The sequence below is a fragment of the Falco naumanni genome, chromosome 2 (genome assembly GCF_017639655.2).
Source record: "Falco naumanni isolate bFalNau1 chromosome 2, bFalNau1.pat, whole genome shotgun sequence".
In the NCBI taxonomy this organism is placed as follows: domain Eukaryota; kingdom Metazoa; phylum Chordata; class Aves; order Falconiformes; family Falconidae; genus Falco; species Falco naumanni.
Window position 1 is genome coordinate 12,293,510 of NC_054055.1, and position 26,479 is coordinate 12,319,988.

General features: G+C 41.2%; 1 protein-coding gene across 7 annotated transcripts in view; it reads left to right on the top strand.

Moving 5' to 3' along the window:
- Positions 1-10,916, top strand: part of FAT3 (FAT atypical cadherin 3) — a 417,124-nt gene extending 406,208 nt beyond the window's left edge. For 3 of the 7 annotated variants that reach the window (XM_040583321.1, XM_040583315.1, XM_040583316.1), the window contains 3 exons: positions 933-992; positions 3,609-3,644; positions 4,263-10,916. In XM_040583321.1, coding sequence (XP_040439255.1) covers positions 933-992; positions 3,609-3,644; positions 4,263-4,882 — 716 coding nt within the window. In that variant the 3' untranslated portion in view covers positions 4,883-10,916. Of the gene's footprint in view, positions 1-932; positions 3,218-3,608; positions 3,645-4,262 lie in introns of all 7 variants that reach the window. The other 4 variants (XM_040583318.1, XM_040583319.1, XR_005826271.1 and 1 more) reach the window with 3 other exon arrangements.
- The last annotated feature ends 15,563 nt before the right edge of the window (positions 10,917-26,479 follow it).

The window sequence follows — 26,479 nt, forward strand, 5'->3', positions numbered from 1 at the left end:
TTCTTGTGACCTCTGAGTCTGTTGGCTGTGTGAAACACAATGTATGTCTTGCCCAACATTTCTGATCCCCTTCTTAGCCTGCTCCAAAGCAATTTGTTTTCTCATATTTAAAGACAAAGGGACAGATCCAGTGCCCACTGAACCAGACCTTTCCTTTGGTTTTGGTAGGTTTCATTTCAGGTCCTCAAAGGCAGGGGTGTTATTTGGTCCAAAATGCAGATCATCTAGAGGACCACACGTTGTGGGTCAGCTGGACTCCACGTTTAACAGTTGCACAGTCTATATTATTTCAAGGGAAAGGTATGTTTTGGTAAAACACCTGCAGAATACACACAAAGCATTTGTGAAAATAATCTGTCAATCACAGATCAAAATTTGAACCAAACCTACTTGAACATGTCCTCCTAATTACAGCAGTACTGCTTAATGTCCCAGAGGTGTTACACAGCACAGCACAAATAGCAAGTAAGTAAAACATTCCTCTTAGGAAACAGATTGAGCTTAGCACCGTTTCGGATGGCGTGATGGTCTAAAAGATAATGATCCCTTGGAGCACATGGCACTGTCTCTGGAGGCCTTTAAGCAAGAATGTATTAGAAATTAGTGTCAGGTAGACAAGATACTGCTTTGGTTAATTGAATCAGCTGGCCCGTCTGCTTGAATTTATGAGGTGATACACATCATCCCATATGCCTTTCTGGAAATGCTGGTTTGGAATTTATCACCACTCTGAAAATGTATGGGATTATCTGAAATGAAGTGTCCTGCAACCCACTGCATAAATCATGCATTGGTCAGCAGCCTTTTATTTTTTTTTCAGTGTCAGTTCTGTCTGAGAGAATTTATTGTGGTAACATATGATGTGTGTTTTAAATACTAACCTGAAGCTGTCCTTCCCCTCCCTTTATTTTCTGCTTTCCCTCCCCTGCAAGCTTCCATAGTGACTGTCATACAGCTTGTCAACAATGTTGTTGACACTATAGAAAATGAAGGTATTTAATTTTTTTTCTTTCTTGTTATGCAACAATGCTTCCTGTTTTCATTGTGAAACATTCCAGCAGAACCTCACTAATCTACACTGACCAGCAAACCTGTGGCAGGAATCGGGTTTTGCAGATCAGCGTGTTCACCACCAAACATCAAAACGCCAGAGGGATGTACAACAAAATATCTGTGGGTAATTAGAGGTGGTAGAAAAGGTGTCAAGGCCTTCATCCTCCTCTGTTCAAGTCAATGTTTTCGCTTGCTTATTCCCATTGCCTTCAGAGAAAAGGATTAGGTTGGTAATGGAGCCAAATCATTGAGATTGTCCTGGCTGCTGAGACTAAGAAACAGAAGAAGACAGAGGAAGGCTGTAAAGTATCCCAGGCTGCAGCAGGGCTGGTTTATGCACTCCAGCGGGACCACACGGAGAGGAGAGGTGGCTGCTTTCTCCCAGTTAACACTGTCAAATACAAGATGTGTAGGCCCAACTCCAAGGATGCCCCATGGCAAGGCAGCACTGCCTGCCACTGCCTTTCCCCTGGGATTGATGTGCCCACTGACTAGAGCATGGAGTTGGGTCCAAGGACCCAACACTCAGCTCTGCCACTGACCTCCTGGGTAACCTCAGGCACATCATGTTACAAATGAACTGTCTTCCCTACCTAGTAAAACGAGAATATCACTGTTTTCCTCTTCTGTAAAGCACTGAGGAAATGTGATGTATGATAGATAAACATTACTTTTATTTTTTTACAGAAAATTTATCTTATCCTTGGCAAAATGTCAACTCAACATGAACTCAGGTTATCCACAAGTCTAAAATTTCATCTGTCTTTAGCAAATTTAAGCCAGGTTTTGCAGACTTCAGCTACTCCAGTCTGCATGATGCTTCAAGATGATCAAGTAAATTATTTTTGTGAAACAACTGACTTTTTTTCTTGAGTCAGTTTCACTGCCATTTTGAAAAGCACTTCTGCTGCTACCTAGTGATGGTACTTGACTATTTGTCTGTAGTGTATTTACTGATTTCCTGAAGTGTGAGAGTGCCATTCTTCTCACTATCAAATAAAATGAACGTGCCAAGGTTAATTCAAAATGAAAGTCCCATTCAAAAAAATAAGAATAACCTTGAAAAGACACCACAGATGCGTGTAAATGGCCTTGCCTTCCTAAAGGAAAGCTCAAGCAAACACATTGGTTCCCGGTCATGCTTTACAGGTCAGAAAAAGCCAGTCTGGCAGCAGTTTCAAGAGGCTGTCACTGAAAATGCTTTGCCCGCTTCCCAGTTCCTCCTACAAGACCTATGAATCTGGCATGTTCTGCAGCAGAGCTGGTGAAAGCGGTGAATAGTTAGCCACGTCGGAGTTCCCGGTGCATGGCAGACAGGATCTCAGCTGCGGAGCTGCGGGAGGATGGGGCTTCTTCCCCAGGGAGCTGCCTGAGGTTGTGCGAGTCAGCAAATTAGCGAGGTTCTCCTGCATCCTGAAACCACACAGCTCAGAGGGACCCGACACATCCCGGGTGCAATGTCATTACACTGACCGAAAGGCAGCAAAATCCACTTTACAAAAAAGAGAGAAGTGAAGAAGGAGAAGAGCGATTAGGGCCGGTTCAGACACTGCTGCTAAACCTGCATTTAGCCCCAGCCCCCCTGACCCCGAGCTAACACAGAGCAGATAGAAAGCTACTGTCCGGCTACGAGCTAATGAAGAAATTGCCACCACCACATGCACCATGTGGTGATAAGCAAGGGCAAGAGTGGTGTTAGTAGATGGAGGCCTGGAGAATGTTACTCTCTGCCCTCGTCTGTGGCTGAGCCCCAGAGGTCAAGTACTGTAATGCCACAAAGGTCTGTCTGGTGAGACCTCCTCCAGCAATGCCATCCAGAGACCTTGCCCAGTGACTTCTTGCATGAAGCCCAATAACATGTGGCTGAACAAGAGCATCTCATCTAGAAAACGCTGCAGCTTATTCCCCGCTCTTGTCTCACATAAAACCTCCTTCCTTGCTCTCTCCCCCACCCCTGCACCCTCTCCATACTGGAATGCCTCCCTCCCCACCAGCTAGCATGGCAGTGCAGGTGGGAGGTGGGTAGGGGGTTGCGGGGCACTGTAGCTGATGGCCCCATTAAATGGCTTTGTATTCTATTCTATTCAGGTTCTTATACCGTGCCCATCACCATGGTATCTGAGCCCAGGTGGGCCCAGATTTGTTTGAACCGGCCCTGAGAATGGTAGATTCTTATTTTTCTGTTTCAAAGTGAACAAGTGAGAGAGAAATGTACTTTACAATTATAAAATGTAGAGATGGTGGATAGCCCTTTTTGTATTAAGAATTCCAGCTCTAACGTAATTCCGTATCTATTCAGTGAGGGTAAATAATTAAGATATGATAGAAAAGGAATATAATACAAAAGAGATAATACTTTTTTATGTATGTCTGCATTTGACTGGGCAAGCTTATCTTGTTTGCTAAAATAAAGAACAAATAAAAACCATATTAAAATGACAGCGAGGCAGCTGTACTTTAGATATGCATGCAGAGTTTTGTATTTTCACATGTAATACAATGCTGGTAACAAGTTGCAAGTTACCAGTTTTTACTTTTCACTTTGTATCTGACAGTGTCTGTTATGGATCAAGGACAGAACTACAACAGAGGTGATTTTTTTGAGACCCTTTCTGCCTGTTGGATTGGGCTGGGGTGGGCAGGGAACCGACTTGATCTGTTTTTTTCCTGAACTGCTTTACGTGTCCTCTTTTGTTTGAATTCTTTTGGGTTCAAATGCTGCATGAGAATGGCCAGCTACTTTTTTTGATTTCAGGATCCAGTTTTCAGTCGATCAGATTATTTGCTTGCACACTTTCTTGAAGCAAAGTAGTCATTGGAGGTGGAAGGGGAGACTAGTTGTGATACCATAAGCATGCTGACTGCATTTAGATTTTTTTCAATTAACTGTGAAAAACATTAATTCAGAGATTTTTGTGTTTTGGTTTCTTGGACTCATAGTTTCTAATATGACCCAGTAGCATCCTAAAAAGCGAAATGCCTGAGAATGGCCGTGTTTTGTTTCTTGGCTTGTTTGCATTAGCATCATAATGCAATTTATTCTCCTCCCCTACCCCTCCGGTCAGAGCATGGCTGACCTGTGTTGATGGCTGTGGCGCATGCTGTGATCTGAATGTGCTGTGAGGACTAAGAGGCGAGTGCATGCAGGACACTGTTCTCATTAGTGGCCCCATCCTAACAGGGCGCTGTGGTTCTCTTTCCTGCTGCAGCGTATCATTGGGATACCTCTGACTGGATGCCAAGTGCTCGATTGTCCGACATAGAGGAAGTGCCCAATTTTGAGACGGCAGATGGAGGCTCGGCTCATCATGGCAGTACCAGAGAGCTGGAAACAGATTACTACCTTGGTGGCTACGACATTGACAGCGACTACCCTCCCCCTCACGAAGAGGAGTTTTTAAGCCAGGACCAGTTACCACCTCCTCTTCCAGAGGATTATCCGGACCAATATGAAACCCTCCCACCCTCACAGCCAGTCTCAATGGCAAGTACGCTCAGCCCCGACTGCAGGCGACGGCCGCACTTCCACCCTAGCCAATACCTCCCTCCTCACCAGTTCCCCAATGAGACGGACACCGCTGGGTCTCAGTCAGGGAACGAATTTAGTACTTTTGCTGTTGGCCCAAGCCAGAACACAGAAAACGTTAGTGCAGGTAAGATGCCCTTATCGTTGCACAACTCTCTAGATGCCTCCTCCTCTGACGTCTCAGCCAGCTGCGGCTTTGATGACTCCGAAGTAGCCATGAGTGACTATGAAAGTGTGGAGGAACTCAACCTAGAAAATGTTCACATTCCATTTGTGGAGACCCAGCATCAGACACAAGTGTAAAGGAAGCTCCCTCCTTCCTCTTCTTCTTCTTCTTCTTCCTCCTCCTCTTTTTTTTTTTTTTTTTTTTTCCCCGTCATTTGGTCCAATTAATGATATAAATATTGAGAAGAAACTTTGCTGAAGGTGTATCTATATATATTGGGCAAGGCAAAAATACAGTATAACCCATTATTAACTTGTTCAGAAATGATACTGTATGTGCAGACACAAAGAGACCAATTGTGTTAAGTATTATACATCACAAAATTGTTACAGACAATCTGGACAGGATGTACCTTCTATTTATTACCAAGAGTAAAACTCAGCTTTTGAGGCAGGGGGAAACAATAATTGCTAAAAATTTCTTTCTTTCCCCCAAAGTTTGGGTTTTTTGGGGTTTTTTTTGTATTGTATTATTAAAAGTGTTACAGTATTATGATTTCCCCACAGTATTAAGGAACTGGTATGGATCATTCTGAGATGCACTGTTGCACGAAATTTTATGTCAGCGAAAGAGTGAAAGCAATTGATCACTGATGTGAACAACTGCTGTGTACAGCACATCAGGTGGCTGAAAAAACAGCATTTACAAATTGACGTATCAAAGACGAGTGACCGGTCATTTGCCCATAAATATTTATCTGTACTTTTGTTTGTTACATAGCATTTCATTCTACTGTGTGTACATATAGAGCAACACATATATACAGCATATATTTACTCCAAATTGGCCTACTTTGGTTGACATTTTGTAAAACCAGATGTCAGGTGTGCGTACGTAACTTCACACATGAAGACTTCTAGAACTATCAGGGTTTGGCTCAGCAGCGGCCCCGTTTTGCCTGAGCTGCCTATGCACGGCCTCCTCGACTCCTGTATGCAATGTGAACGTGTATCCGAAAACATTGGGAGACCCGTCTACAAAGCGCCGCTGATTTCTTTGAAATTCCTTGCTTGGGCAGTCACCTCTTTAACAGCAGTCATCATGCTTACAATTATTGCAGTAAAATTAGTTGCAATTAAGTTGCATATAACACTGCTGTAAGCTCAAATCATTAGCTTAACGTCATTTGGCAAACGTCCATCCTCAGAGTTTATGGGATGAGTTCTCAGCTGCTGTAAACTGACTCAGTGGGTGGAACTGCACGGATGGGCTGCGGCCAGAGATCTGGCCCTAGATTTTCCGCTGGATGTGTGATTTCGTAGTATTTGAGGACTTCCAAAGGTTGTTTGCAGACCCGAGAATACTTTTGTGGGATGAGGAAAACCACAGCATCTGTATGCTTTTATGCTTCCCTCAGCCTGATTGCAGTAAATGGCCTTTCACACTGATTGGGCCTAAGCAGCTAAGTATAATGTGGAAATGTGGTGGTTTTACACAGTGTATTAAAGTGGAATATACATACCTGTTGCTCGGTGCTATGAAAATGTTTTTACCATTGCATTTTACAGCATCCGTGTACCTTTTACAGTGAACATGAGTCTGCATTACTGCTGGGGTTTCATCCATTCCTTCCATGACATAGTACAGTCATTTTGAAAAGCTATTGAATACATAAATTGTTGTTACAGAGGAACAGATTGATTAACAGCTTTCTTCTGCTGTTTTCCATGTCCTGTCTCTCTGTCAAACGTCTTAACTGGGTAGTGGTGTTCCAGGGCATGTTCTTGACTGACTGGAGTTTCATTCAAAATTAAATTGTGGGCCATTTCTTGACGTGCAGAAAGTGTTCATTCAGAAATTTCTCCCAACACAAAGAAATTATTAATAGAATGTAACTTAAATAATTGCAGCTTGTAACACTTTTAATAAAACAGGATTTCTAAAGTTGTCGGAGTAGGTACAATGTGTTGCTGCTTCCCTCCAATAGCTCGTATAGCTGTGAAAGATTGTTGCAGGTATTTTGAGGGGAAACGTGCAGCAATGCTTCACTAGAGAACAGCTCATTATACAGGTACATGAATAAATTGAATGAACTTCTAGAAAGAATGTACTGCACATACAAGTATTATCAAGTACTTGTCTGCAAATAGTTCCTGTCCATTGAATTTATGAATGTCACTTGGTCTTCTCAAAGTAAACATGCTTCTGTAACAGTGATATGTTCTGAATGTGCTCATGGTACATTTCAACTCCTTTTCCCTGCAACTATCCCTGTGTTTTCAAGAAGAAAAAAAACCCCACACAAAAAAAAGCCAGAAATTTGTGTTATGATTGCAGGGAGCTGAGGGATTTGCCAAGAAGCCATGAAATGGTTTGGCAAGCCCAGAGGCACAGGTAGAGGATGACTTGCGTTGTTCATGAAGTCCATGTTGCAGGAAAGCAGATGCAATTAGACTGATGTCTCTTCAAGTGTAGGAACATGTGAGTTTCAAAGCTGCAAATTTAGCTGCACTTTTAAAGCTGGTATGACTTTCTGAGGCTGCAGTGCTGTCTTAGCATTGGGCTGCAGTTTACATGAGGTTTGCCTCTACTCACTTTTGGTGTGAGACATTTTTATCCGTTATGCAATTCATTCTGTTTGAGCCCCCAGCTAGTTATGAAGTGTACTTGTCGTCTGATTTCTGTAGTGAAGATTCTTAAGCCTGAAACACCGGTATCAAACCTTTACTGGGACATATCAAAAGTGTCATGAGGGAGAACACCATGGGAGCCTAGCAACTGCCATACAAAAAAAAAAAAAAAAAAAAATCAATGTTTCTTACCAAGCTTGTTGCCTCAGTAATATCTTGTTGGTAGTGAGTTTTACTAGTAAAATATGCATAAATACAATGTGTAGTACTTTTTCTGGTTTGATGTTGTTGCCATTTCATTTCACCAAACGCCAACTTGTTGGGAAGGTGCCAAGGATCACCTGTTCAGCCTTCTCTGTCCCAGTCATGATTTCTATACCTCAGTATCTCCTCCCCTTCAAACTGAATAGGCGTAATCCATCTTCAAACAGATGCCCCTCTGTGAATATTGGTACTTCTGTGGCCTTTCTGGTATTGCTCTGGTTCTTTTTGACAACGATAAGATCTGTATGCAGATCTCAAGGTGAAATAGCTCTTAGGGAATAAGATTTTCATATTAACTTTTCTCTTGTTAATCCAAACCATTTTATTTTCTCTTTAATTACTGCTCTACATGGACAAACCGTAATCTTCTAACCCGGAAGATAACAACACATTCATAACCTAATGTAAGAATTGGTGTTCATCTTATTCCATACGGTATATATTTCTTTTCCTGCCATATGATGATTTTTATATCGCTGCTAACTGTCATTGCCAGATCACTAGTTCTGTTCGAGCTTCCCCTCACACCTCTGCTTACCCTGTGTGTCTGTATTTCAATGCACATTCCTGTAGATGGCTCCACTACACGGTATTTTCCTTCGGAATCATCTGTAAGTGTCATAGACTTAATAAAGTACCTTTGAGTATCAGTGGATTATAAGTCTCGGGATCAAGACAGTCTTTGCTTTTTGTAAAGAAACAACAAAAGAAATAATCAAGTTGTTAAAATGCAAATACAGTCCTGTATCAGAAATTGCAGACTTTGCCAGGGTGTGTCGGTCTCAGTAAAAGTGTACTTGTTCTTTGTGTTTGGATCAGGTTGAGAGCGTCATGCACATTGACAGCCTTTTTGATAACTCTGGCAATGGAAGAAGCTATTGTGACTAAAATGCTGCCAGTACCACATTAAGTGGTGTTGTGCAAAAGGAAAAATTAGGCTTATATACCTTTCTGAAATATGTTAATTATTTTGCCTTTGTATTATAAATATCCTCTTAAAAAAAAAAAAAAAAATCAAAACCAACAAAAAAAGGCAAACATCCCACCCCCTAAACTGTAGATACTGGATGTGATTGCTGTTCTGAGCCAGTATCCTATAGCAGGGCAAAGAGCCAAAGGTGACACCAGGGAGCTGCAGAATCACTTCCCTCCCATGGGGCCAAATGGGCAGCCCCACTAGCAGACCACCATAAACTTGCCTTCCTATAGGATCCAGTAGGACACAGCATATGAAGGCAACCAGGAGGATGTGTCAATTGCAGTACTGTGATTTCCAGGCAATCGAGCTATTTTCCTAAAAATATTCCTATTAGTGACTTGTTTGATCCGGAATTATCCCATGGGTTTCTTTAACCTGAAGTTGCAGTAAAAGGCTGGAAGGGGTCAAAGGTGTCTCACTGCCACTGTTTTCTTGAAGTCAGAATGTTGTGTGCTCCATCTCTCAAGCGGGCTCTCCCCCTCTGCGTGTCACACAGACAAGTTAAATTTTGATCCTCAGAATTTTTTTTCTCCCCTTCTTTAAATTCTCTAGCATAGTGTGAAGTAGTGCTAGCCTTGATTTATTTGTACCCTTTCCAGTCAGAAACTCAGAGTGGGTGCAGCACAGTGAAAAAAAAAAAAACATGCCACTGAAATGCCGATTAATGGGGAGGCAGCAGCCTGTTGTCTCTGTGAGCCAGGCATGTGGTAAACTTTGAGAATATGACACAAAAAAATTGTTGCTCTTGGCTCAATATAAATTGCGTTGTAAATAGAAATATGGGCTGGACAGGACAAATGGTTTAAAACACAGCTTTACTCCTCATTGGGCTCCTGCCTGAAAAAGCTAAATGGATGCTATAGCGTATCCTTATAGCGGATAATAATTGCAGTCATGGGAGAGAGAGTCGAAGGTACCCTGGACCAGCTCTGCTGAGCTCATTTGAAAACGTAGCATCCTTAATAATGGAAGAAACAAGCTATTTAAAACCAGTATTGAAAGCACATCTGTGCTTTGTTGGTGGTTTTTTGAACTATTCACTGAGTAATAATGGATGTTTCATAGGTTTCCAATGAGAGCGCTACATCTTCAGGTTCATTCTCTGATGGTTTACCATCATTTACCATGCAGTAGAACTGTGCTTTTTGCCTGTTTGCATCTCTGTTCCTCTCAATACATCAAACTGTGATTTGAGCCTTAGAAATTTAGACTGTTGTCCATTACCCATGGCGTTTAGCCTGTGTTCCATAAACTCAACATTTAACATCTCCATTATCAGAAGGGCCATTCAGTTAGTAAATTAGCTGCATCATCCAAGGGATGGGTGATGGGGAGGAAATGAAATTAAATTAATTTCTTTATGTAATGAAAAGCAATAATTGCAAATAGTCGTATTACGCAAAGGCCATAAGTAATCTTTACCAGTGTTAAGAGTGCACTTGAACTGTATTATGGAAAGAGACTGGAGCCCTCAGAACTGTAGCATTCTTCTGTCATAGGAATACCTGAATCGCTATTATTTAACAATGCAACGAGCCCGTACTGCCGCTTTTCAGGAGGTGACAAAGATGTTTAGGAGTGAAAGCAGTTCTCTTTAAAGCACTGTATCGGAAAAGATTGTCTTGTAAATTTTACCTGTTGCAAGCAGGCTGGTTTGTAAAAGATGTATGTTTTGGTGTTTAAAAAGAAGTTTATAAAATAATGTATATAATGGTTTCAAATTACCAGGCTTTTGTAGATATTTGATGCCAATCAGGATGCTTTAATTTTTTTTTGTTTGTTTGTTTGATATAATTCTAAAGAGTCATCAAAGTTGGTTTAAACTTTTAAAGTAACAGCAAAAAAGAAAAAAAGAAAAAAGTTTTAGATTTGAAAACTTTTTAATCATTTCAAAATGTACTGTAACTTTCCTTTGGGTTCAGCTCTTTTTGTTTAACTTTTTTCTGTTTTTAAGAAGATGTTTTTTATTGACTTTTTTCAAATGAATGTGTTTTGCACAAAAAACTAGAGACATGATTTTTATGCCATTTAAAGTAGGTATTAAGAGATGTCATTTATCCAATGACAACAAATTCAACCTTATGCAAAAGGGAAGGTTTATCACTTTGAGTGGGTATAGTCCTTCATCGGAAAACTAATTGTTCCTTCATAATTGCTGTTGGCAGTATTGTCTTGTGTTCTTTTGCTATAAAAACAAAACAACAACAACAAAAAAAGGTGTACAGGTTTGTAACTGCCAAAATTTGCTAAAGTTGATGGTTAAAATAAGTTTTCCAAGTAAACAAAAAGAAAAGCCCAGCTGTGTTGACTATTTCTTGATTTTTCTCCTACTTTCAAAGGAGGGAACAAGATAATACATATCAGTTTTGCAAGGGGTGTAGTGTTTCATTGCCCCCTGTGTACAGCATTGCAGAAAATGCTACCTTTTTGGACTCTTGAAATTTATTTCATTATTACATGGCAATTCCTCCACAGGGACCCCTACTCACACTGTGGAGCTCTCTTGCCAAGAGTTGCTTGGCTGGTATGTGTATGCTAAGGCAGTTGTCTAATTAAATCCACATCCCCAAACGATGCAAAAGGCATCATCATATCATGTAGCCATCTAGATAAGGTGCTACATTGACTGAGACAATTTCAGGGGCAATCCAGCTGTCCTGCGTTAGCTGCTTAGTGGGGGTACTTGGGACGGGTGTGTAAAGCACACAGAGGGGCAGGACAGCTTTACCTCCTGCCATGGGCATCTCTATCCTCCAGCATTGTGGCACTGGCAACTGGGACCAGCTGGGACAAATTCAAGTGGGAAGTCCTAAGGGTGTAAGCCCTGCCCCAGAAAAGAGCTGTCATTGTGCTAGGCACGGCAGTCAGTCTGCTCAGGGTGTTGCATTCAGAGCTACCCCATCTACTTCTCTTTTATCACATCTGTTCAGCTCCAAAGCACAAGCTTCCCCAGCTGGGCTGGACTGAAGCATGGCAAGCCCAGCAGCAATGTAGGAAGAAGCGGTGGTCTTCCTTCCAGAGCTCTTTGAACAACCTGCCATGATGCAGCCAGGAGCACACCTCGTCCTGCTGGGGAGGAGGGGTTCAGCCATCAGCATGGTATTCCATTAAAACATGCTGGACTCAGAGCAGTGTTTCAACCAACCCACCAGCTGGGGCACAAATACCCTCTCAACATTCTTGAAACAGAAGTTTAAGCTATGGAAAGGCAAAATATCAAGTCAACATTAGAAGTTTCTCTTCCTCAAGAATACCTAAGTTTTTTTCCTAGAACGGCTAAGTCCCTTAATTCAGCCAGTTTCCTATATAATTTTATATTTCTATATTCCCTGCTTGTGGAGGAGCTCTTCTTCTTTCCCACCTTTCCCAATAGATTTTGACACCATCTCGGCAATATTTGTGGTAGCAGAAGTAGCACAACAGTTCAGGGAGTCTCACTGTTACAGTGAGACGGAGCAGAGCATTGTAGGAGGAACTAAGGCTAATTTGGAGAACATTCAAGACTAAATGACATAAAATTCTTGCCTCTGTTTAATGTCCAAAGCTAGAGATACAGAATGACATCAGTATTTCTTTTAGGATGGAAAAAAAAAGAATCGAGATGGCCAACAGGTCAAAATACACCTAAGTGTCTTGTAGAAATGAAACCACCACCACTGGCTGTCCCCTTAACCTGGGCCAAAAATAAGCTATTTCTTCCTTCCATGTGTAACGGTAACAGGTTGTGTAAACTTGCAGCACACCTAGTCCCACAGGGTGGAAACTGCCTCCCGCCATTAACACTGCAGTGCTGCTAGTGTGTAAAGTCACACAGCAGCAGAAGCCATTGTGGTCTAAAACTAAGGAGGTAACATCTAATGAGAAAAAATGGAAAGGAGCAGACGCCGAAAGGACAGCCGTAGTGATTTCAGTGGACCTGGATGGAGTTGTTCAAACAGAAGCTTTTCCTTTATTTCCACAGAAACATCTGTCATGCAAAACGATGTGAAAATCAGAGTTAGGTGGCTGGCTGTGGCATCTCCGGCCCTTCAGAAAAACTTGAAGGGCTCTGCAGTATCCTAGGGATCGGTCAGTTGGATGTGAAAAGGAGACAGTCCTTCCTACCTGCAAATGTACCGAGCGTCTCCATTTTCAAATCAAAGAAAGACCTTTCCCTGCTGGTAACACCTTTCCTGCTTCCACTTTTCATCCTGCCTGCCGCGATTCTTGCCATGCAATGGGGGGAAAAAATCAGTGCAGTGACTGTGACTTTCTCTCAAGTTCAAAGAAATCCATCTAGAAACCCCCTACCTCTTCTCAGCCAGCAGTCATGTGCTGCAAGGAAGATGCCTTTTCCAGAAGGCACATCAGCCTGCTGAAGGAAGAGGTCCTGGCTGCAGGGAGAAACGTGCATGGTTTCATAGGAGAGGAGGTGAGGAAAATGTAACATCAGGTGAACTTCAAGTTCTTCCTCTCAGTTTAACTCTTTCAGAGGTATGTTCTCCACAGCAGTACCAAGGGTCTTTCTATACATATATTTAGCTCATATCCCCAGTTAAGCTTCCTTTTCTAGGCTTCCAGAGACTACTTAAGTAATTTCTTCCTTCCAGCACATGAAACCCTTATGTCCCTGGTTCTGTGGTGGAGGAGAGGTCATCTAGTAGGGTTCCTTATAGTAATCAGTGAGCCAGACACATAAAGATGTGGTGACCAGCCATGGAAGGGAAAATGCTACAGTGTCCCCAAGGCCGCTGCCATGTTTCTTAGGTGAGGTATGGCTGCGGATGGTCAAATGCAAGTCAGTTAAGGGAGTCTTAATTCACAGGCATGTGAATTTTAAGTTTGATGTGACTTTTAGCTTCCAGCATCTTTGGAATTACTTTCTCTAGCACACCTAACCTGAGCTCCCACTAGAGCCAATGGAGAGCCACAGGCACCTCCCATGGGAGATGTACTTTACAAGCTAGAGCTGAGTCCACCAAGCTTCATGGAAACAGCTATTGCCTAGTGAAAAAGAAGGTACAAAGAACCAGCTGCACAGAAGCTAATTCCAACTGTCCCACTTGGCTAGTTCTTGGCTTGCTCAGCCGCGTCATGAATCGCTCTCAAAGGAAAAATTCCACTGGCCAAGCAGAGAAAGCAGCTGCTTGCTGCAACCTACTGAGCAGTTATGTGGGACTCTTTGCAAGGTCATTTATATGGAAAATAAAAAAGAGAAACTGTGAAAATGAACTTTTTTCAAGTCACTTTAAGGGATTTATTTTATTTAAAATAACATAGAAAATTAAATGCATTAGTTTTTGTTAACACAGTGATCATAAGGTGATCATAGCTTTACAAAACGGCCTGTAGGGATTCAAGCAGCACAAGTCATTCAGCCTTAATGCACATAAAATGTGATGTGCTGATTTTGTTAATTTTATTAGGTCACTCCTATTGCCTTCAGTAACTTCACAGGGTCTCCCTGAGAATGGAATGTTTGTAACGCAGCAGTTGGGGCATTACCACTTCCTAAATAGAAGCAGGAGGGGTTTCTTCCGGAAACCGTTAGGGAAACTTAAATGTGCTACTTGAAGTTAGATGTGAATTAACGGGTTGCAAGGAGACCACATTTGTGTCATTCTCCATCCCACTTAGAGCAAAGCAGGGTTAACAGTTTCTGTGCATCTAGTGGTAAAAGATTAATACCTGAAGTACTGGGGCTGCTGCCTACAGGGCTTCCAATGCAAAACTGTGCACCTTGTGTTTGCTTCCCAGCAAAGATGGAAATGCAGTCACTGGGGGAAGGTTCCTGTCATCTACCCTCAGATATCTACAGTGTTGGTTCCTCCATCTGAGCCCTTCATCCTTGGCTTCTTTATATTCAGTGAAGCGTTCTAGGATGCAAAGTCATCTAACATATGGTAATAGCTACTTTAGAAGGACACCAGCTGAGAAGACATGGTCTTCAGTGACTATTATGGATTCCAGATGGTGATCTCAGCCATGAACTTCTATTTGGATCCTATGGATTCCACCTCCAGTGCATCATTTGCTGTCAGGAACTGTTGTTTCATATAATTGTTTTAAGTATATTTACTCCTATGAGAGAGAGATTAGCAAGCTGAAGAGAGGTCAGAAAAGAGCCATCAAGAGGGTCAGGGGCTGGAATATATGATACATGGGGAGAATTTAAGGGACCCAACTTTCTTTGTTCTGTGATTCTATCTATATCTGTGCTTTCTGTCCTAAGAAATAAAATATGTTTTCTTCTGAATTTCTACTGAAATTCCTCCATTGCCATGTATAAATACTATTTGCCTTTCATGAATTACTGTAAACATAAATCTTATTTAGTGGGCCCTTGGGAAAAAATACCTTGTATTGTCACTGCTTACTGTTCACTTTCAATAGTATTAATTACTGCAAACCTCAAACCCATGTTACTCTATAGAAAAAAAAAAAAAAAAACCACCAACCAAAAAAAATTATTCCTAAAGCAAGAACTAAAGCAAGAAGACAATTCTCTGATTAGGCCTGTTTTCCATTTTGAAGTTTTACTACCACATGCTGCCTTACTGTCTGCTGTTGAATGCATCCACACATAGCCTGATGTAACCAGCAATACTCAAGGTGTACATCAATGCAGCTAGTGAGGCAGGGAGACCTGCTCAGCACTCAGTGTTAGTCTGGTTGACCAGAAACCTACATTTTCCTCCCTCCCACTCTTAGAAACCTGGAAGTGTTTAGGAATGTTGCTTTCTCCACTGGCCTACAGTTGTGAACCAAGTAGTATGGGTTCCTGGACAGAATTCACTACATAAATCTTACATTTCCAGGCAGGAAAAGAGCTGGGTTTCCTCCACCTGTGAGGAAAGGGTATACAAAATCTAAACTAGTGTAACTGCAAGAAGTGGGATGCTTATGTGCTCACAGAGCTGCTGATACTATTCAAATAAGCAGCAGTGGAGATCCTGGATCAAGAGGTCCTAAGTCAGGATACTAGTTCCTAAGCAAGTGAAGAGTCTGGGTCAAAGAACAGAAAGTCTGGGGGCAGCCAAGAAAGCATACCTTCTTTACCTGAAAAGCTACTGGCCATACTCTTATAAATCATCTCCTATTAACTAAAATGTGCGAATTCTGGTATGACAAGAGGATATAAGCTTACCTTGCCCTTCCAGAGATGCAGGATTTCTTCAGAACACAACAAAGCCAGGGCCAGAGGTACCAGGAGGACAGCAGTGCTGCAAGATCGCAGGAAAATAAACACTGAATACTGCTAAGTGCCAGGCTTTGTCTGTGCTATATAGACTTCTCACTTTGGAAAATGGCATCATTTTTTCCTGTGGAAGAGGTAAGGCTAGTTTAATTAATTTGATTGTTTATTATTCAGTGATAAATTGGAGCCATTTAATGAAAAAGTGACTTGTGAGTAATAGCAACCTGAAGTAAATTCAGGAGAACGAAATCATTCACCTGTAAAAGTACCTGAAGGCCTGGCCAGCTGGAGCGTTGGGTACTGCTGTTTGGTCACCCTCTTCAAAACCAGGTTCACCATCACTACAGCTTCTGTCCCCTATCAGGTTATTCCCTTGGGCTGCACATAGCTAGGTGTGGGGCGGCACTCCCCAAACGAGAGTCCAGAGGACACGGAGACCTGCATTGCTCCAGCTGGTGACACTAAAGAGGCTGTCATAATCAAAGGAGTCTCTACAAAGGAATTTAATTTAATTAATTGCTAATTAACAACAACTTTTTATTATAAGACTGGAAATACCAAATGGGAGTGGGTAAATGATGCTTTCAACTTTTCTAAGACTCATTCAAATTCTCACAGTTCAAAAAGGGATGCTGAGAAGTTACAAAGCATCAAAAAAGCTACAAAGCATTAAAAAAAGCTGCAAGACTGGTATGAGAGTTGGGACCCTTTACAGTGACAAAATACAATTTTGGGAGTTCTATTTAGTAATAAAAAGATGGTCCAAAATTACTGGAGAAAACAAAATGGTATCTATTTCAGACTAGATCTGTAGTAAGGTATGGAGGAGTGAAGCTGGGTTGATTGGCATTGATGGTATGCTGCTGCGGGTTGGCTTCAGGGGCGGCGGGTTGGCCGGTGTGGATAGGGTGCAGCTGTGGCTGGTTAAGTTGAGTGGTTGGGAGCCAGTGAAGGGAGAGCAGCTGAGGAAGAGAAGGTGAGAGAGGAGGAAGCAGAGAGAAGAGAGAGAACATATGTCCTGGATGGGGTGAGATGGTGAGGGAGCAGTGGAGGGACTGGTGTGAAGAGTGTGCTGGTATGAGATGGTAAAAGACCTTGTTGCTGCTTGATGGTTTGGAGAGTGCTGTGACAGTAAGGCAGAGAATTAACACCTAGAAATTACTCACCTAGACCTTTGATTGAGTGTCCATCACTGGACTCCTTCAGATCACTTTGATCTTAAATCTGTCTGTTCTTGAGCAAATCTCTATCTGCCTCTCTAAAAGGTAAGCTGTGGTTCAGGTAAAAGTTACGAAACTGACAGTATACCCAGGAAAGCTTTTTGGTCTGTGGTAAATTATTATGAGAAAACTATTCATCCATGTAGAGAGGAAAGGAAAAGTGAGATACAAAATTCTCTTGGCTGCCAAGCAGGCCCTGTCTGGAGAAACCCCCTGGACCGTGTCTGCCTTGTGAGCATCACCGCACACTCCTGCCCTGCTCAGCCAAGGTCTGCGGCTGGGCACAAGAGCTGTGAGAGTGCTGACCTTTGCTAGTAGCCATTGAGGGAGAGGGGGGTGATTTATGAGCACTAATTCATCATTTGCAATATTTCTTAAATTGTATTTTTTAATCCAGGGACATTTCATTATATTGTCTCCAATGTTAAAAGCAAAAGACTTCCACAATATTACTCCAAAACATTTTCTGAGAGGATTTAGCATTCACAAAGGAGTTACTTGTCATGCACTCTGTAGGAAGAAATTCTCCAAATTGCTGAGGAAGGTGTCTTCCTTTTTCTGGTTTGGGGTTGTTTTTTTTTCTCCTTTCTCTTGTTTGCTCTAGTTTCTTGAGCCAGCAATGTTTTTGACATTAGATTACTGCTTTGACGTGGTTTCTTCACAGGAGAGTAATTTTAGGGGACAATGGAGTTTATCATGCAAGGGAGAATTACTCATTGCTTACAGGAACTAAGCGAAAGAGAAAAACTTCAAATTGTCAAAAGCACTCACTAGAAGCTCAGACTCTGTTTCAGATAATAAAAAATGCTCTGGCATGTTCTATATACAGATAGATGAGGAAGGATAATGGCTACGCTCCTGGTAGCACAGAATAAAACAGCTTAGAGGCTTTCAGCTGGGTTCTCAAATTCAAGTATGTGTTGCAGTGTTACGACAATGACATCTTGAGACTTGTTCCAGAGAAAACTGTGTTGTCGGGTGTTCCTGCTGTATCCCACAGAACTGTTGTGCTAACTGCTGTGTAAGTGCTCGCTAAGACACTGCCACAGTCTAACGGGCCTCAGCAGCAGAAGCCAGTTAGAGTTTTGCACAAGGATGAATCAAGCCAGGTACATATGTTTCACTAAATTTCAGGGTCATGGCATCTTGGAAGACTCAGCGTCAATATGGGTTTTCAGGATTTGGAAGAAGATCAGCTACCCATTTAATGTGTATGTGTTGATAAGCACTTGAAGGCTTGCAGATAAACAATGCAGTTAATCATCCTGGTTCCATGATGGTCCTGAGAAACTGAACAAAACCCAAGCTGTGTTTTTTAAGTTAAGGCTCAGTAATTGACTTGTAACCAAGTCAGCATATCTCAGCTGACCTAACTGTCTTCCAGCATGTTGTCAGCACCCCTTTCCAGTTGTGAAGTAATGCACAATAATTTAAAACTCTCAACAAAATGTAATCAAGTACCTAGTATGTGATGGCAACGCTGAAATAGAATACTTACTCATCTCAAACTTAGGCGGTCCAAACAAATGTCTCCCATAAAATGATGTTCTGTCGGTTAGCTGCCTCAGTTGCCATCAAAAGCATCCTTCTCCTTGTTGATTTAAGGCCCTTCTGAGTTCTCCCCTGCGCCATAGAATCATATCAATGGACAAAGATGGAGAAACTGGACTCCTACACCTTTTTTCCATGTTTACCAGGAAAGGCGCAAATCATTGAGCTGCCATATTATCCTGCCCTCCTACCTGGAGCACTGAGCAGCCTGACAAGCAAACAGCAAGTCTCCACCAGCCAGGGAAGAAACAAGGTGGCAGCTGTCCGTTCTGTCCAACACTGTGACATCTCCGTGCTTACTTGGGTCTTTCTGTTGTTGCTCTCTCAATATTCTGGTTTGTTTTTTTCCTGAAAGTCTGGACCTTGCATCAGTTCCTACTTGAATTGTTATTCTCTTTTTAACCTTTGCTTTCCTGTCTGGATAAAGAAGCAGAAGAACCTATAAACAAAGAAGTAGGATGAGATGAACGGAAAGAATAGCCCAGGGAAACCACGTTGAGGTTGCATATGAAAAGGCAGTTTTAACTAAAATAAGGTTGGAGGAGGAAACAATAGTCAAGTTGAAGGAGCTGTTTTCTCTGCAGTATTTTGGCTGGTTGGAGATTCTGGCCATGACCTGGATGAGTCATAGCAGTGGGGGCTGCTGTGTACAAACCAGGTTAGTGATGCTGGCATTGACGTGGTACCAATGCACAAATGCAAGGTGGCTCATCGGCCAACTGCCTGTATATGCCCTTTCTGTCACATCCTGATGCCTGGCTCTCTCCCCCGTGCCCTCCATCTGTGCAGCTATCCCCTTAACAAACCACCTCTGCACCATCACCTATTGCTATGTTGTTTCTGTTGCTCACGCCAAGGGGGTTCGACTCATCTTCAAACTGGGCTCATGGTGTCAATTATAACATGGTTTTTTTGTCAGGGCAGGACCCTAGGACACTCTCCTTTTGTCCCACAAACTATTTTCAAAGCTTAGCTACTTTGATTGTCTAGGCACAGAGAGGAGCAAACTGCCTGGGAGCCGCAGCTCTGGACATGATAACGTGGTGCTGTCAGGAGCAGCGTGGCTGTGGTAAGTGGAGGCGTTCCTCCTCCCTGGGCTCTTTCTGCCTGTGGACATCATGTGGTTTGTTATTCCAGACATATATGTTGCATCACTTCCTAAAGCACAGGGTGGTGATGCCTCCATCCCACGAACTGCCGCTCAACGTACAGGCTCTTTTCATCTTTTGCCCTCTCCTGACTCCTGATGGGAACATAAAAACTTTACTCCTCAAAGAAGTTAGTTTAGTGCTTTTTAACTTCCTCTGAAAGCAGATTAGAGTGGCTAAAAAATCCTCCTGTGTCCACAGAAACTACCCTGTACCAAAATTCAACATGAGCAGTAAATAAGCGTAATTTCAAAACATAACTTGTGAATGACGCTAGAATGCAATTGAGTATCGTATTGGAGAAGTGAAGTGTGGTAAAAATGTTTGCGTGTCGCCACAACAGAAATGCAGGAAACTGGCTGCCAGACCGACAAGGATTTCAAGCCATATCAGTAGTGATTTCCTAAAAAAACATGGACATTTTACCCACTTGGGCCTTGAATTTTCACTCGGTTAAAATGGACATTTGAGATCCCTTATTGCTGATCATTTTCGTCATTTCCCTCTTTGGATTTCCAGAGTTTTATGATGAAAAAGATATCAATATTCAAGGGAGGAAAAAGAAAAATATTTATGCAAAAAAAGCAAGTATAAGGTAATCTTTATTGGAAGGAGGAATTTCTAATAAGTAGAGAAATACTGCGGAGAGAAATAGAAATTCTGATGACAGATACTGGTCGCAAAGGAAACCTCATTTATTATCCTGACATGTCATTTTGGTGCTCTTAACATCTTTAATCATTGTCAAGCAAGAAGAAGAATCCAAAACAACTGAACAGCTGTTTGATTCCGTTTTTTTCTTGGTACGGAAAGGAAATCTTTGCCTTTACCCTAACTCCCTGGAAAAATACTTTCTTTCATGGGTTTTATTTCATTCTAATCCTTCCGGTGTATATGTGCAAGCAATTGTGTGTATAAATACACAGAGCAGCTGTAGCCATATTGGATAATAGGCTTGTAATTACTTCTCTGATTTAAAGCCTAATAGTTTATTCCACAACTGTTGTGATGCATTTTTATTAATATTGCAATAATTTTGCTGCCCTTTTGCTAAGTTACGTACCATTGTCTCCCAAAATAAATGGAGTACTTACATTATAAAGGATAATTAGGATTTAGCTCAGTATGGAAATGCTTAATGCTCAGTGAACCAAATCAATTTATTTACAACAAGAATTTAGAAACTGGGTTATGCTAAAAGTCTGTGGCCAAGCTGAGGACAGATTCCAGTGCTGAAAAATTTATTACTGTTCATGATGCTACGGTCAAAATAAGAATCAAGTTTTTAGTTTTTTCTTTCCACCACCAAAAAAACATCTTCTATTGTTTAAAAATTCAATATGCTGGGGGGCGGTAGGAAGAAAAAAGACTAAGTTAAGGGAATAAGACTCAAATCCATTTAAGGCCTGTATTGCGCCTGGGGCTTTGCCTGGGTATGTAAGAGTGTAGAAAAGCCCATAATAACTCAGGTAAAAGGTCCATCTGGACTCTGAAGCTTTGTGAGGACTTGGAGCACCTGTGGAAACCCCAGTGTGTGGATGGCTACTCCGCTACTAAGTCTGCATGAGGCTAATACATAGTAATCACTGGCTGCTGTGGCCAGAGGATAGGTGTCTCCAAAAAGACATAACCCATGCCCAACATATGCAAAAGAGTGATAATCCTTGGGGGAACGGAGGTGTGGTGCGTGGGGAGAAAAGAAACCCTCAGTGGCAATAAACAGATGCCCAAGGAAGGGCAACAACAAGACAAGCTTGTATGGCACTTCCCGCTGGTAGTGTCAGCCTCCAACTATGTTCACCTCAGGTGATGTCCTCAGCTGAGTGTGGTTTGTGCGTTTAGTAACCCTCAGTATGGTTATAGCTGTTTCCCTGTGTTGTCTATACAGAGGCATTGCTGGTGTTTGAATACAGGCATCACTTTGTGTTGTCTGACATATCTGGTCATTTACTTTGTCCTCTTGGGTTAAATTCTTCCATCACAGGAACGTTCTATCACTGAAAGTTTGGAAGGCTTTAGCTTTTGCTTCTTGGCATAATATATAAAAAAATAAAAAATACTAAGAGTAACATGGATTAACACTGAAATTTCTTTGTGCCGGTTTATTGAAAGCATGCAAACTGAATGATGGCGTAAAGCTACTCATTTGATTGGGGCTTTAAAACACCTCAGATTTCTTGAAGTGATTTCTCATAGCCCTAGATATGGTCAATAAGTGAAATTTTACTTTCTGTAAAGGTAAACACATTTACTGCTGGGCCAGGATTGTCCCATTGTGAATTGGTATCTGAATTTCCTATAATTTCCTCAAGAATTCCTCCAACAGTTACAAATTTGCTGCACTTCTAACTGATAAGCTTATTTATTTAGTTAATAACAATGCCAGGGGAATGGAAGGTAGCAACTGTGATGCCAAATTTTGTAGACAGCTCCAATTAACAACAGACCAGTAAGACTGACTACTGCACTAAGGAAATAACTGGAAATTATGATGGAGAATAGAATTAAAGGCGGTTTAGCACTGATTTGATTGATTAAAATAATCTTTTGCAAATCTACTTGAATTCTTTGGAGAAGTCAATGAGGATGTTGTAATGAGTGTCTGGTCAACGTGGTATGCCTTGGGTCTTTAAAAAGCTTTCAGTATGGTCCTGCAAGACAAAATCACCAAAGAAATTAAGCTGATGTGCAAAGACGGAGATCCCTCTAGGGAAAAACCTGGCTAAAACATCAGAAATAAAAGTTGAGAAGACTTCATGAGTTTTCATATCACAGAGCAGTTACAAAAATAATTTCAGAAGGATTGTGTGTGTTAGATGTGCTAGAATCTGGGCAGTTCAACACATTCACAAATTATTCACAAAAGCGATGTGCCAAAGTGCAAAAATAATATAAAATTATCCAGGATAATCAAAATTAAAGCTGACTGAAAACAGGTGGAGAAGGTTATCACAATTCTGTGTAACTGCATGATAAATTGTCAGATGAAATGTTATGTTGATCAATGCCAGGAACTGCACAATTACAAAAAATAGCTCTAACTATGTGTAGAGTGGGTTCTAGTGATTTTTTTTTATTCAGAAAAGAAATCTAGGAATCATTGTGAGCAGTCCTTGTGGAAATGAGGTTTCCTCTGAAAACTTGAATTTAGTGCTTAGAAGTTGCTCAAAAGCAATTCCTATTAGGAATTATTAGGAAAGTGATAGAACATACAGGTAAAAATATACTTTATATAAATCTATAAGGCACCCCTTATCTTTAATTTTGTGTCTTTTCCTGGTCTTCCACTTCACATATGAAATAGCTGAACTGCAGAAGGTGCAGGAAAGGACAGCGATAGTGGTATTCTACCATACAGGAAGGTAATGTGTATTAAGATATTTCATCTTAAAATAAGATGTAAAAATAAAAACAATAAAATACAAACATAAGTAAAAATTGATAGATTAAATTTATATTTTTTTATATATCAAGAAATAGCAATTTTTTTTATGATAAAGACCTCTAAACACTTGAAACATTAAACATTTTTTACAGAGAACATGCCTAGGAAACAATTATTAACTGCTCTTGCTAATACAGAATTAGAGGGATCCAATGAAATTGTTAAGCAATGATTTTGAAACAAGCTGAAGGCAGTAATTTTTTTTACATGTAGTTAACTTGTGAAACTTTTTGCATAAATAGTTTTGGAGTCCAAAACATAAATGGTGCCTAAAATAGGAGCAGAATCATATTAAGTTCAAAAAGCAAATGTTTCATAGATCCCTTGATGGCTATTAAATGAAGTTGTTTGAATGAAATCTCTGGTTCAGGTATTTCCTAAAAGACTTCCTTAGCCTTCTGCACCAGTAAGGTTCACTGCGTACTGGGAGTTATCTTATTTCTTCTGTTCTTTCTCTAAGCATCTTGTATTAGTCACCATGGTAGATGGGACATAGGGGTTGTTAGTGTCATCCTGTGTTCTTACGTTTATAATTTAATATGCTATGGAACTATGGAACATAAAACTCAGTGCTCCCTTGTAATGTGAGTTGGCAGTATTAACCTAATTTGTATCGATTTCTCTTCAAGAAGTACCTGCTTTTTGGTTTAGCTAAGTGATCTAACTTCAGGTAGCCTTCTGTCAGATGACATTTGTCGTGCATACAGTTAGTGACATTACCACAGTTGAAATCACATATCTATTTTTGAACCATGCTTTTTGAATTTGTGTCTGATACACTCAGTGTTCAACTAAATGTTTCAAGATTTTGTATTGATGTTCATTTTCATTAATTTCCATTGCTGACTTCATCTGCCACCAAGTTCTTGGGAAAGGTTCATCTGAAGTTCAGAAGTTCTGTGCAGTTCCTGGGTTCAATTGACCTGGCCGACATGCTCCCCAGAATAAATTATAGCTTTCACTGATTAGATGGATTCAAGTGCAGCTGTCAGAGCTGCCAGGACTGCTGAAACATCAGATCAAGGGGTTTTGATGTAAGCTATATGCCTTAGTACTTTTCAGAACTAAGTTCGGTATAAAAAAGAATCATTTTTCACTGAAGCTGGTTTTCCACCCGTGCACCTCTCGTTAGGATTCTCCACTGCCCAGGTCTACTGAGAACATGCTTTTTTACAGAACCTATTTCCACGGTTTCACTCCCTTCAGTTTTCTGTACAGTGGATCTTACTGGCATGGCATGGGGAAAGCACAGGGATGGTTCCCTCAGTCCACATTTTACTGCCACACATTTAAAGAAATAGTAATTTTCTCTATACCAATGGACTGAAATAATATTAGCTAGGTTACAAATAGCCTCATATTAGCATCTCCCAGCCTCTCATCTCCAACTCGCCTGGTACAACGTACTGGGATGAGCATGATGGAAGAACGTGTGACTGGTGAAGAACATGCTCAGCAGAGTTCTTCCCTTTGGTCTCCAGCCAGTTCCCAAACAACAGGTAGGTTCAGATTTCTAAACTAGGTCTCTAATAAAAATTTTCTGTTAAAAAAATGCTCAAGATGGCTTAACATTGGATGACCAGTTTCAAGTAGAAAATAACAAGTCTTTAGTGGTGGTGTTCATCTCATTTAATTTACCTCCACTTTAAATACTTCACAGGTGCACATTGACATCTGAACTAGACACTGTCAAATTCCCCTCTTAATTCAGAAGAATGACCACTTTTAGCATGCAAAACATTTGACTTATTTTAAACATCTTCATTTTGATCAGATGAACTGCACCCACAAATTCATATGTCATTGTCTTTTCAATTTTTTCCTGGTTTTCTGTTTTGTTTTGGTTTTTATGTTTTTGTTTTATTCTGTTAGCATGGACCAATTTATGCTAGACTGAATTTTGTGAAATTTCCTTCTTGCTCCCCTAGTCTCTCATACTACTCTAACTTGAGAATTTCATCACCAGGGTTACCTCCTATGAATCAGGCCACTGAATCATGAATGTGACCAAGCTTACCACCTGATGAAGCTTCTGGTTCACATGATTATAGCAGTGAACAAATAGCCAGAGAAACCATCATTAAAGTATGTAGAGCTACCTCTGTAATATTTTAGATCCATTTCACATACATTCCTTAAATCTCCCAGAAAGCCTGTTTTTTTTCCCTTATGAGTCACACAGAAGTGTGCACAATATTCCATGGCAAAGTGAAACATTGGGCAGAGGGGTGTGTGGAGGGACAGTGTCAGTGCAGGGAAGGAAATACTGTAGTTGTTCTGCATATCACACTAAAAGAGTATTTTCTGCATGGTTCATGTAGTGCTTTGGATTCTGCTCTGGTTTACAGACTCTGAAAAGAACAGTTCATAGGCTGAGTGAAGTCCTTTGGTTCCCATCCAACAACACAAGGTAGGAGACACAAATAGAACAGCCCACATATGATGGGTCCAATCCATCCTGTTTGCTTTCTTTGAAAAAACAGTATAGTGAAGTCATGAAGGGAGGAAATTAAAAAAAGAGGCAATCAGGAGGCTCTAGAGAATTAGCAGTAACAGCTGATTGAACCTCTTCCAGCTCTCTCTTGAGGCACAGAGTAGAATAATTGTGCACTTGTGCAAAAAGAAGGGATCCCTTTTTGAAAGAAGAAAGTAAACAGGCTGTTGAACTAGTGGCAGGTGCACAGGAAGGTGGTTCTGAACCAGCCACTCAGCAGAGGAGGTCTGGCTTGCTGCAGCTCTTATTATTCAGGGAGCAAAGAATCAGATGCAGCTAACTGGAACCTGTTACAGGACTGCAACCACTTTGGTTGAAAGCAAAAATCTGTGAAGCATCAGAAGAGTGTCCCTGTCAATACATTCAGATAGTCAACAGCACTGGTTTTTTGTTGCTTTTTTTTTTTTACTCCAGTTTCAAAAAATAAAATTCAATTTAGAGATCACTGTCTCACCTACTGCATGATCCTAGGTGCTAACATGTTCCACTAACATGTCCCAGCTAGTCCTGTCTTTGATGGTGAACACGTGCCCAATCGATGTGATTCATCATCTGCTTAGTGGGGAGCAGAGGGTCTCACACACAATAGGTTGGATGGAAAAGGTATGGCACAGGCATAACTTTATGTTCCTGGGGCTCAAGGCTCAACAGTGTCCACAGTCCTGAAGTGTGTCATTGATGATGATCTGCTATCCCTCGACAACGCAAGACAACTAACTCTACGGATCCTTATCCTACAGAATAGATTGGATGGAAAACATTGCTTATAATGATACAGTAAGTTGCAGAGCAGGATCTTTATCTTGACCATGGCCTGGATGTGCTC